Source organism: Manacus vitellinus, unplaced genomic scaffold (genome assembly GCF_001715985.3).
Source record: "Manacus vitellinus isolate BGI_N305 unplaced genomic scaffold, ASM171598v3 scaffold_6_pilon, whole genome shotgun sequence".
NCBI classification, from domain to species: domain Eukaryota; kingdom Metazoa; phylum Chordata; class Aves; order Passeriformes; family Pipridae; genus Manacus; species Manacus vitellinus.
Window position 1 is genome coordinate 11,275,607 of NW_021940750.1, and position 12,808 is coordinate 11,288,414.

The window sequence follows — 12,808 nt, forward strand, 5'->3', positions numbered from 1 at the left end:
CCATCTGTATCTAGTCTTTGGTCTCTTTTGTTGCCATGAAGGTAGTATTTACTTTTCCTTGGTGGAGTAGAAGTGGTAAGTGCAGAGTCTGCTATACATGTTTAGTTCATTGTTTAGAACTAAAAATTTGATAAAAACTACAGAAGTTCCATAATACATCAGGAACTGTTTTAAGAATTCTAGCTTATGTTACTTCAGTTTCAGTGTCTGCCATCCCACTAAAGTGAGTGGAATTTAGGTTGACTTTCAGATCCATTTCACAGTGCTGAGTGTAAAATTTTACAAAGTTAAGATTTGAAGTCTGATTAGAAGAAGATCACAATTGAGAACTGGTGTATTACTTTCTCTTCCTCTTTTTCCCCCGCTCATTTATCTTGTCTACCTGGAGCAGACTCCAGGTAGATGTAACCAATTTTAGAGCTAATCTAATTTGCCTAATAATTAGACTTGTTATAATCTGGCAGTGTTTATTCTGAAAATCTTTGAAGCAAAGACCATAGTGAAAATTGAGCTAGTGAAGTTCTTTCTGAGTGGGTGGGCTGTGGTCCTTCATTCTGAGGTGTATGCTACATACAACTGAGGTAAATTGCTGAATTTAAGGAAAAAAACAAGGTGAAGCAAATTAATAAATGATGAGAAATATTGTGGCAATATAGTTTTATTGATTTGAATAAACATTGAATATAAATAGCAGGAACAGAAGCTCTTTGTACGAGAAATAAATTTGCACTGTTTAGTAGTGTAATACTAGTCAGTTTGAAAGAATTAAATTGATGATAGCTTTTTACTTTTCCATAACTCTGATGTAGTTGGTCATACACTGATCCTTATTCAAAACAGGAGCACATTTAAGACTGCCAAAAAATACAGTAAAATCTCACTAAAAACCGCGGGAGGGCTAATTAGATAGTAACTGATAATGCCATTAGTAATCATAAAATCACAGAATGTTAAGGGGTTGGAATGGACCTTAAAGATCATCCAGTCCCAATCCCCCCTACCATGGGCAGGGACACCTCCCAGTAATGAATCAGTACAGATGTCTTTTGAAGGAAAAGGAGATTTAATTGAGCTTTAAGAAAAAGCATGAACTGTATTAACCTGATTTTTGAAAGTTTATTTCAGTTATAGCCCCTGCTGCATCTTTCTGTGTTTTTTTGCTCAGTTTTGTATTCACCAAGAACAGGACACACAAAGCCTTGGCTGTTGGTGGATTTCAAGGGAAGCCTAAGAAACATATTTTGAACTGTCATGACTTGGAAGCTCCTTTTAAGCAGCTCTTTTGAATAATGGAATTACAGAATCATAGAATGATTTGGGTTGGAAGGGATCTTGAAGTTCATTTAGTCCCAACTCCCCTGCTGTAGGCAGGGACACCTCCCAGTAGACCAGGTTGCTCAGTGTCCCATCTAACCTGGCCTTGAGTGCTGCCAGGGATGAGGAATTATTGTCAAAATGTGTAATAACTAAATGAGGCTGAGTTGGAACCATTTTTAAAAAGAATTTTTTGATAGAATTCTTGTTTTTTCTAAAATAACTTGTCACTTCTGCAGTTGCTTGCTGAAGTAACTGACATTAGCTGAATAAGGCATGTTTCAAAACATTAGTATTTTTCTGTGTATATTTATTCATTAAGTAGTTTCCTGGTTTTATGCTTTTCATAGAATTACAGAATAGCAATCTGCTGACTTAAAACTTTGTAAGGATTAAGATTTGGTGTTTGGGTTTTTTTTCTTGATCCTTTTTCGTAGTTGAGTTAGTCTTACAAGACTTATAAACAAACCTTATGATCAGAATAAACTCTTGATGCATTATGTCACTGAAGAACAAATTAGTCCTTAATTCTACCATATAATACCATTTAGATAATGATGCAAGTGGACATCATATTAGAAGAAATAAATCCAAAGGAGTTTGAAGCCCTCTTATTTCCTTTGAAGTTTTGTAATGGGAGTCCAGTCATGTTTGTTACAGCTTCATGGATATTTCTTAGAAAGTAAGACAGGAGGGAGCACAAGGAAGTGAGAGGTTATACAGTTCAGTTGGAAACTTGTATCTCATCTGGATCTGAGAGCTGTCCACATATATTCATGTGTCTTTAATAAGGCTGGATGAGTTACAGTGATTATGTATGAATCAGGCTGGCTACACACAGAGCCATATCAGATCTATTAAGCTGTGGTGTTGTTAATTTTTAACCTATACAAATCACTCATCGATATGTTGGTATTTCTGGATTGTGCTATAATCTTCGTGAATCTTTTTTTGTGAGTTAAATGGAATTTGAGAACTCAGTAGTTTATAAAGCCTGACCTATATTTTATTCCAAATACAGACATCTTCTGTTAACATGTCCTTATTGTTTACTTTGCTGCTGTGATTTTACCGGTCTAAGCAGCATCCCAACACCATTGCATAAACTTTATTATTCTGTTGCCAATATATTAACAGACTTTTGGAGTTATTGGAATTCAATTATTCTTTCTAGTCAGATTCTTTACTGTTTTAGTGATTCAAATTGCCATCTCTGTGTGCAGGATATTTTCTTAAGAAGTTAACTATCCATGTAGAATTCTACTAAAGAAAGGTGACTTCACAAAACATAGAAAAGGAGTGGACATGAGTTACTTTATATAATGCAAAACTATAAACCAGAGTGAGATTTCTTTTTCATTATAATGTCTTGCACAGAAAAATAAATGTTTACTTGAGAAGAATTAAAAGGGTACTTTGCTGGGTGTGAGCTTCAATCCAGTAGATACTGTCTTCTAGTTAAAAAGAATATAATGGTAAAAAGAACGAAAAGAAGCTTATGCTCTAGTATGTCAGTTTATATCATAGTAGATAATCTATCAAATATGTTACAGTATGTCAATTTATGATGCACTGTTTTAAGTAGCAGTGTTTTAAGTAATTAATTAGGAGTATTAATTCTTATAATCTAGTACTTTATAAGCATATTTTTAAGGCATAAGTAAACAATAAAAGAATTGCTATTCTGTACCTTACATCTGCTTTAGAACAAAATTTAAACAAAACAATCTCTAGAACTTATTTTCAGAGCTTTCAGCTAGAAGTAATGAAAAACATGTGCTAAATTAAATACCTTTAAATGGTGGTATCTTGCAAAATGCCTGTCACAAAAATGACATACACTTAATATTTAAAAGATTTCTTAACTTTATGCTATGTTAGATTTCATTCGTGGGGGTTCTTCCATCTTTCTCTGACTGCACAAACATTTGTGCCAAAATAAAAGTCAGCAACAGAAGGCTGGGAATGGGTAGACGTGAAAAATCTGCTTCTGGTGCTAGTGCAGCTCTATGTCAGCATATGTGAATTATGAGTCACCCAAATCCCAAAGAATTTTAAGCATGTGGCAATCCTACACAGAAAGTTGACCTTTTGTTAAGATAGAGTTGTATCCTTCTGTTAGCCAAACTAAGAACTGATTGTTAGCAGCATTTTCAAAGCCTGTTGTTTGCTTCAGTTATCATGTGACCTTGAAGAGCTAAACTTCAAGTCAGGATGTTCGTGAGGTTCATGCCCTGCAAACTGAGTGCTTAAGCAGCTGAGGTGACAGAAGGGTCATAACTTTTTCTGGGGACCTGAGGCAACAGTTTGTTAAGTCCTGTTTAGGTGAATGGATATGCAGAGCCCATGTCCAGAGGGAATATCAACCAGTCAAAGGAATTAACAGCAGAAAATTTAAAAGTTTGTAGACCTAACTGGTTGTGATTCCAGCAGAGCGGTCAGGCAATTTTCTCTTGCTGGAAAGGTCTAAGTAGAGGCCTGTTAGAGATGAAGGAGAAGTTTAGATAGATACTGTTACTAACTGGAATCACCCAAGGTTTTTATTTCGTACCTTGTAAAATATCAATCCTTTTTCCTTCTGACTTTGTATATCAATTCAACTGCTTGCACATAGCTTCACCTGTGTTTGAAAAAAGTAGGTTTACATTAAAAGCTTTGATGTCATGCAGATTTCAGGGTGATGATGAGGTTATCTTTTCTTTCCTCTTTCCTTCATGTGCTCTGAAGAGAAAAAAAGGGAAAAAAAATGAAAAAAGAAAAAGCACCTAAGCATTGGAATATTTTACTGCCCTGGTACTTTGGTCCATGCTTTGATACTTTAATGTTCTGCTGCTGAATAAACCGTACAAACTCCTTAGTGTTAGAGAACATTGACAGTAAAATTTAAATTCTTTGGACTATTTTTAATCCTTGTTTAAGTTAGGATTTAATTCCTCTTTTAGTTGAGGAGGCAGAAGCCAAGCCAGGGAACTGGAAATACACTTCTGAATTTTTAATTTGGAAGCAGATAGAAGTGGGACTTTGATCATCTAAGAATGAACTCCAGTTGCTTGTTTAGGAGGGCTGTAGTTTCTGGACCAATGTGTTACAGAAGACAGGCTTCTCTCAAACCATTACACCAGTATATAAAAAGTACGTATTTTTCTTCATCTGGCCAAATGTTTGGATTGAGGGGAGCCATAGCATGAGACCCAGGTTCTAGAGATCCATTTGGTGAATCTACATCTTAACATTACAGCCATCACTAAACCTGCAGAATCAATGCCCAGCCTTCTCATTTTTCCACTGCTGATTTGAATTTTTCTGGCTTTAAGTTTCATGCTTTTAATTATAATACCTTTGGATTTTGTTATATTCTCACTAAATGGAAGAGCTATCCTGTATCCTATTCACAGTATCCTGTGAAGATACTTATACTCTGTAATTAATCTTAATCTGATAGAATTTAGACAAAGAATTCTTTGTATCTCTTGCTGTTGGGTACCTTTTCAGGTCTTCATTTGCATTTGTGATTGCTATTTTATCCAGTTTGACTGTGTATAGTGATTGTATGTTCACAGTTCCATTTAAATTGTTATATTTAATGCATGTTATTTTATCATTTGGGGGGGGTGCATTCATGTGTATGTCATAATATTCTATCAGTTCTACATTTATCTGCAGAACTCAACCAAACTAAAGTTTTTGTTGTTATTCCAGTCTGCCATATCTTCCCACAGTTTTCCCCTCTCAGCATGGAAGACCTCTTTTCTTTATCCTCTTCTCTCAGAAACACCATGGAAAATCTGGTCATGTGGTCATAGAAAAAAATGCTAATTACTGTGTTCAGATTTTCTTTTTCATCACCGCTGTAAAAGGTCATTTATTTGAGAGCCTACATCTGCCTTCTGGACTCAGTAGTGTTGTATGAAATATACTATGCTGAAGATGGCACATTGTTTTCTGACTCGAATGTACTTTTTATTTTTACAGAGTACCAAGCTGCCATTTTGCATTTAAAGAGGGAACACAAAGAAGAAATTGAAACATTAAAGGTATGCTTTTGTAATGATTTTTTTCTTTCCGCAACTCTGGTGCATTTTACAGATTTAAGTAGTGCAAACATACTTTCCATCAAATGTTAAGAATTAATTGTTTCTTTCTAGAAGTTGTTTTCAGTTGACTGCCAACTCAGGTAAAATTGATCTTAATCTATAAAATCTATACAAACACTCATATATGATGGGAAAAAGCAGTTTTACATGTTTTCTGTTTATAGTTTTCCTTATTGCTGTGCTCCTAAATTCTTCCCTCTAACTCAGCCGTGCAGTACTTCTACATTGGTACTGGCATTTAACTACTCGATCTTTCTCAGTGAAACATAGTTCTGTAGAAACAGTTTTCTGTAATTTTAGAATGAAAAATAAGCAATTGTGAGACTCTCTGAGGTTTTGCATTGAGCACTCTGTACTGATGTTTCCTTTTTTAAAGTGTAAACTCGACCAACTAATTGTCAAAATCAGAAATAACACAACTTAGTGTTAAAACTCAGTTTCCTTTGGCATGATTGACTGTGCTAAGCAAAGTGAAATATTAAAAGGAAACGTTTTTATCATAAAAGCAGGAACTTAGATGGCAGTATAAGTGAATTCAATGAACACCCCTGGTTTAAAATATATAGCACCTTCCTTTTCTCACCAGTTATAATATATTCTTGAGCATAGCTGCACAGTGTTCTAATACAGGTCCATATGCTAAATCCTTAGTATACAGGTCATCAGTTACAAAACATTCTGTATTTCCTTTGTCATCATTAAGGCAAATAGAATGGAAAACAAACATTTAAAAACACAGAGATTCTGATAATTGAGCACACTGATACAGTGCCTATGTCAGCAGATCATGTAAAGTAATCATCAGACTAGCACAAGTACAGTATTTGTATTACATAGCGTTTATGTCTTTGTGCCTGCACAAGGGCCAGGACCTAATGGACGTAAAACCTATGAAGTTGAGAAAGCTCAGTGAGGTCTTTGAGTAGGCAGGTGTGGAATAAGATAGCAGCTTGTGGAGTGTGCAGCATCTCTTAAAATTCAGCACAGGGAAATGCAAGCTAGCACTAAATACAGCAGTAACATACAATAAATATTATCAGTAATAACTGTTAAAAAGAAGAGTGTTACTTTCCCACACAAGAACAGTGGATGGATCCAAGGGTGATTTATTAATTTTGAGAGGATATTTCATAGAATACATAGTCTCAGTGAGAGAGTAAACTGCGTGCTTCTCCACCAACCCTGGAAATAGTAGCAGCAGAAGAGACGGGTATTGGTAGGCATCCATGAAAAATCACACATCTCTCCGATGACACCTTTCATGAAAATAATGTTCCTCTTGAGTATTTTGTCTTCCATAAAAGTACATTTGAAAAACACAGGAGGAGAAGTAGGTACTGTGATTTGCTGCTCATACCTTTGAATGACATAAATATTCACTTTATCTGGGTTATTTGATTTTTTTCTCAAATATCATGTCTTATTGATAATTGTGTTTATATATTGTCTTGTTTAGTAGTACAGAAATTGTGACTGGGTTGTTTCCAGAAGTGTGAAATCCCAGTGTAACATTCAACACCATAAAATCTCACCATTCTATATATGTATGTAAATACAATTAGAAAAGAGATAACATGCAAATATCTGCTGTCCATGATTAGTAGAAAATTTATGGAGTTTTAGCAGCTATGTCCTACAGATCATGTTCATCTTCTTATATTTCAGTTATTTGGCAATTATTTTATGTTGGAAACTACACTGTGTAGTTTCAAAGGCAAATTACAAGAGGTGATATAAATGTTTTGTAGGCCTTCAGGTAACGGCAGTGAAGCGAAAGGTCTGCATCATGATGATCAGAAAAATAATTTATTAAGAGAAAGAATACCTGTGTTTATTGTATATGAGACATAATTCTAACAGATTTTTTAATTTACATTTTGGAGTTACTCATAAGTTAATGGAGACTGTGCACTGTGTTTGTAAGTTTGTAAGATTGATCATTCCTGAGATACAAAGTGATCTTTCATTCTACAATACAGATAGACATAAAAACTTCCTGTACCAAAGACCAGTTGAATATCCTGTCCCCAGCAGTGACCAGCAGTGGGTGCTTAGAAAATATATAGAAGAAATGCTGACTGAAAGAGTAATGTCTTCTTCCTGTAGGGCGCTTTTTGTTTTGATTGGGGTTTTCTTTTGGCAGTTCTGAGTGTCTTCATTGTCTCTTCCTTGTTGCTTCTACTTCCACTGCCTTCATGCCCCTTCCTCATCACTGTATCCAGGAGGAAAACTATTATTTTCCATAATCTTGCCAGGCACAGATGTGAGACTGATTGGCCTGTAGTTCCCTGGGTCTTTTTTTTTTTCCTTTTTAAAAATGTGTTATGTTTCCCTTTTTCCAGTCCGTGGAAACTTCACCGGACTGTTGTGACTACTTAAATATAGCCACTTCCTCTGCCAGTTCCCTCAGGATCTGCAGATGCATCTCATCAGGTCCCATGGACTTGTGCACTGTCAGGTTGCTTAGATGGCCTCAAACCTGATCTTCTCCTACAGCAGGCGGTTCTTCATTCTCCCAGTTCCTGCCTTTGCCTTCTGCAATTTTGGGCATTGTGGCTGGAACACTTGCTGGTGTTCCAAAGCAAGAGTTGTTGAGGACTTCAGCCTTCTCCATATCCCAGGTAACCAAGTCTCCTGTTTCTTCCCAGAGAGGGCCCACATTTTCCCTAGTCTTCTTTCTTTTATCACCGATGTACCTATAGAAGCTTTTCTTGTTGCCTCTGATGACTGTGGCCAGATTTAATTCTATCAGGGCTTTATCTTTCCTTACCAGATCCCTGTTGGCTTGGACAGTTCCTTTACAGGAATTGTCCAAGTAAGCTCTGTAGGAGCCACCCTTGGTAGGCTTCCAATTTGTATTTGAGTTTGTCCAGGAGCTCCTTGTTCATTCACACAAGACTCCTGACATTTTTGCTCGACTTTGTTGGGATGCATCACTTCTGAGGTTGAAGGAGGAGATCCTTGAATATTGACCCACTTTCCTCTGCCCCACTTCCCTCCAGAGCTTTATCCCATGGTACTCTACCAGGCAGGTTTCTGAAGAGGTCAAAGTCTGCTCTCCTGAAATCCTTCCTGTTCTTCCTAAGAGCCTGTATCCTTCCATTCCCAACACTGCAGTCATAGGGGTCATCCTAGCACATATCCAAGATGCTGATAAGATGCAATGCCCTGCAGATGTGCACATGTCTCTGAACTCTTGTTCATTTCCCATGCTACCTGTAGAGTCATTTAAGTTGGGCCTCCAGTGAAGCTGACTTGCTGGCTGGAGTGGCTGGAATTCCTTTGTGCTGCTCTTAAGGTGCTCTTCTGCTGAACTGTGACCCCTCTCCAAGCTCTGGACATCAAACTGGTACATGTGGGATGATTTGAGGTTCCCCTCTCCCAACAACTTCAGTCTAAAGCCCTGTTCACCAGCTTGGCAAGGCTATAACAGCAAAGTTCATTCTTTATGTCACCAGCATTTGCACTGGAATGGAATGCATTAGAGAAGACTAAACTTTTTCTGTATACTGTCTTTCTTGTAGCTTTTCATTATTTGAAGGAAGGGAAGGAATTATTTCAATATAAAAAAATATTCATTACCATATACTGGTGTACAATATTGTATAATGTGAAGTATGGAACTTTACATTATAAAATTTCGTATGGGAACATATAATAGAGAAGGAGAATTGTGTTGTGATTTCATGTAAAAACTTGTTGCATTTTATTCTTTAGGGTATAACAGAAAAATGGTAGATACCCCAGTTATTGGAAATGCTTGGGTTAAATATATGTAGTGGCTTTTAAGTGAGAGATAATTCACTAACTAAAGTTTAGTAATAAGAAGTGTCCTATATCTTTGTACTGTTTCTTTTTGTAGTTATTTTCTTTCTTGAGTGTGTGAATGATAATTCCTAATGGATTTTATTTTTTAGGATTTGTTATCACTGTGTTCATTTCTTATAAACTTCATATGGAATATCCAGAGTGCAACTAGAGCTTTACCCATATCACTAGTTTGTAGAGGCTCATGCTGAATCTTTAAGACAGTGAAATTGCAGTGAATGTAGAAGTCCTGAAGGATGTACAATCACTGGATAGGGAGGATTTTGCCATCTTTGTGTTATCACCAAAACTTGGAAGTGTTCTTCCTTTTTTTGATGTCACTTGAAATCAATTTTAGTCATGTAATATGCATACTAATTAAGTTTACAACATGTATTACACCAAGTCAATTATTGATGAATCTCTACCGTCTCATATTGCATTAAGAATCTGCATAACTCATAACTTAAAGGTTTAGTTAATGTATATAATTCAACTGAATCATCCACATGAGATAATGTTTAGAAAGGGTAATGTAGTTGCTGCATTCAAAGGATTTCTTGAATTTTTCTTTAAAAATTTACAAAAAAATAAATAATATATTTTTAAGATATGAAACTACTTCTGTTCTCCAATGTTAAATGTTTTGCTTTTCCTGCTTGTGCCGCTAGATGTCAGCTAAGTGTTTCAGAAGCAGTTCCCAAAAGATGTCACAGTTTCTCTGTACATGTGCAAATTTCATACTTCTAAACTGTGAGAGTATGTGTGTTGGTGACATCCTGCCCACTGTTTGTGTATCTGACACAGTCTTAGTTTTAGGTCAGAAATTAACTTGCACGTTATGGAGCTAGAATTGAAGTTGCTCAATAGATAAGTAATCACCTTCATAGTATTTTCCCTACAGAACCAAGTCTTTAGTGTCTAATAACCAACTCAGAAAATGAGAACGATTTAACATTAAATCAAAATAATGTAAATAGACTACTGACTTCTGAAAGAAGGGAATGTAGTTGAAGGCAATATTCTGATTGCAGTGCTTAATATTTAACCCAACACATAGCTGCACAGGGGTGCAGCATACTTTTTTTTCTCTAAGTTTATTTCATAAAGTGAGTAAAAATTTAAGTTTTTTCCCTAGTATCTCCTTGTTCCCTTTAGCACAAGGGTACCAAATGTCCCTTCATCTTCAGTTCCATGGAAGTTTAACACTGCTTTTGGAAGATGGAATCAAAGTCCTAAGCTATTCTATAACCCTGTACGCTGTGCATGAGTCTTTTTCTCCGATACAGGTTGTTAGGCTTCCACCAACTCACTATATCTTTTACATATTTCCTAACTGAGAATAATAGCATCTTTAGCTATTAATCACAGGTTTTTATAATAATAATATTACATGATGCATGTCATATAATATACTGTAAGAAATAATAACTATAGATAACTTAAAAATGATGGGATAAACATTATATAATAAAATAATATTTCTATGTATCTCAAAGTATCTTATGACAAATTTTAGAAAGAAATACCTTTATGGTTACATCTAACACAGTTATGAACATACTTAAGAAATAGTGAATGGTAATGCAGCTGGTGTAAAACTGCCCATGACATTATGAAAAAACAAGCTGGCCTCATTTAGAGAAGAATGTATCATGAGGTGTTCATAGTGACCTCTGTGGCCTCCTTGGTAATGTTTGCATTTTTGCTTTTTTGTGAAGGTTCCAAGAGCTGAAATGTAGAAGTGGCTAGAAAGTAATTTCCTTTTCACAGAAGAACTTGTTAACTTTGAAAACAATTTCATATCATAAATTGAAATTAAAGACCAGTGCCTCAAAGAGACCCAGAAAATGTTGAAAAATGTGGAAGAAAAAGGAATGTGAAAGGGAAAGTCACAGACCAGTCAAAATGATCTGATAATTTAAAAATTATTTATTTTTGTACTGAGACCAAAAAGACATAAAAACATTTATGTTTTTATAAAGTAATAAACCTTTACCTTTGTGATGACCTTTTCATCCTTTTACAAAGCTGTTTTTCTGTGTCTTGTGTTTCATGAGTCCATTCCTGGCTCTGTGTCTTTTCACTTTCCCATTCATTTTTCCTCATGGTCAGTGTGCTTACATTTATGAATGCTTCCATTGCTCTTTAATTATAACATGAGTATAACAAAAGGTGTTGCATTTTGAAATTTGTAATTCAGCTGTGGGAGGCAATGGTGAATAGTGTTGAAAGCTGTTGTATGTCAGAATGCTTATGAAAATATCTGTTTTATAGAAGTGGGTGATTGCAGTTTTATTTTGACAATTTAAAATATCTTTTGCTTACATGTAAATGTAAAATTTCATTTCAGCTTCAGAAATTACATCAGAAACTAGATGTTTTAACACCAAATCAAAAAGTTTTACAGTATTTTAATTTGTCTAAATCTTCTCTTTTGTAGATAGTCTATTATGGCAAGTTCTCTTTGAGCAGATTGAATTGAAAAAAAGTCTGACCTTGGTACTCTCAGGGATCTTTAGTATTCCTTTGTGGAAAAAAGAAATTTTTAGAGGTTTTTTCCCCCCTTCTGGTTTGTGTGTACAAATTTGAATTCTTGCATGGGATAGGGATGTCATGATTTGTCAGCAGTCACTATGTTTAGAAATCTACTATTAAAATATGGGGGTCAGTGACAAATAGTGTTGAAAGCTTTATATGCCACAGTACCTAAAACATCTAACTAATGGATATATGCTGACTTTTGGTGATAAAATTTTGCTTTAGGATGCTGAGATTGTTGCTTTTAACTTCTGAAAGATGAAATGCATCCATAAGGTGGCTTGCTGCTTTTAGTGTTCTCTGCTGGATTTTCATATCCCAGTTTGCATGTGTAGAAGAAAACCTGTATCATGTATGCTGCTTGGTCTGGTGGAGTTGCAGCTCAAAGGAGCAGCCAAGGTCAGCAAGGGTTTATTAGTCTTTCCTAATGAGCTGTTCAGGCTTTTCAGCATTTCCATGTGGTGAACTGATGAAGGTCTCCCAGCTTGTGGTTAATTATTGATACTAATCTCGCCTAACTTGAAATGTTTCAGTCTTCTGTGTTTAGCTGCTAAATGTATGGTTTCACCACTGTGTGTGTACTGTGTGCCTTTATGAATCTTCTTCTTGGTTACTTTGTCCTGAAGGAATTTTCCCTGTTTGCTGCAGAGCCTTTCTGCAGTGCAAGAAAGGAAAACATAAAGATTGGAAAAAAACATAACATTTTTGAGAAAGAAGAGACTGAAGTCCTATTAAATTGTTGAGCTCCTAAGGCTCCCAGACAATGGCAGCAACATTATCTTTAAAGTATGTATTTCCTAAAATACTAAAATCCCAGCAGGAGAAAAATTTCCCTATAATGGAAAATCTGCATAGCCAGTGCTAGAGAAGGTGGAATTGCAGACTAGGAAATGATGGTAAAGGACAGGAGCAATAAAACAATAATTTTCTACAGAGTGCATAGCAGCATGCAAAGAACACTTAATCTCTTTGAAACTGCCTGTTGACAATTGCATCTTCATTCAGAAAGGAAGCTTGGAGCGATTTTTCTTGGTGTATGAAGATATTCCCCG

The 12,808-nt window shown here is 35.7% G+C and overlaps 1 protein-coding gene across 1 annotated transcript in view; it reads left to right on the plus strand.

The window, feature by feature from the left end:
• Window positions 1-12,808, plus strand: part of LOC103758800 (formin) — a 126,553-nt gene that overhangs the window by 13,030 nt on the left and 100,715 nt on the right. Inside the window, exon 3 of the mRNA XM_008925092.2 lies at window positions 5,287-5,348. Within this exon, the coding sequence (XP_008923340.2) occupies window positions 5,287-5,348 (62 nt within the window). The remainder of the gene's footprint in view (window positions 1-5,286; window positions 5,349-12,808) is intronic.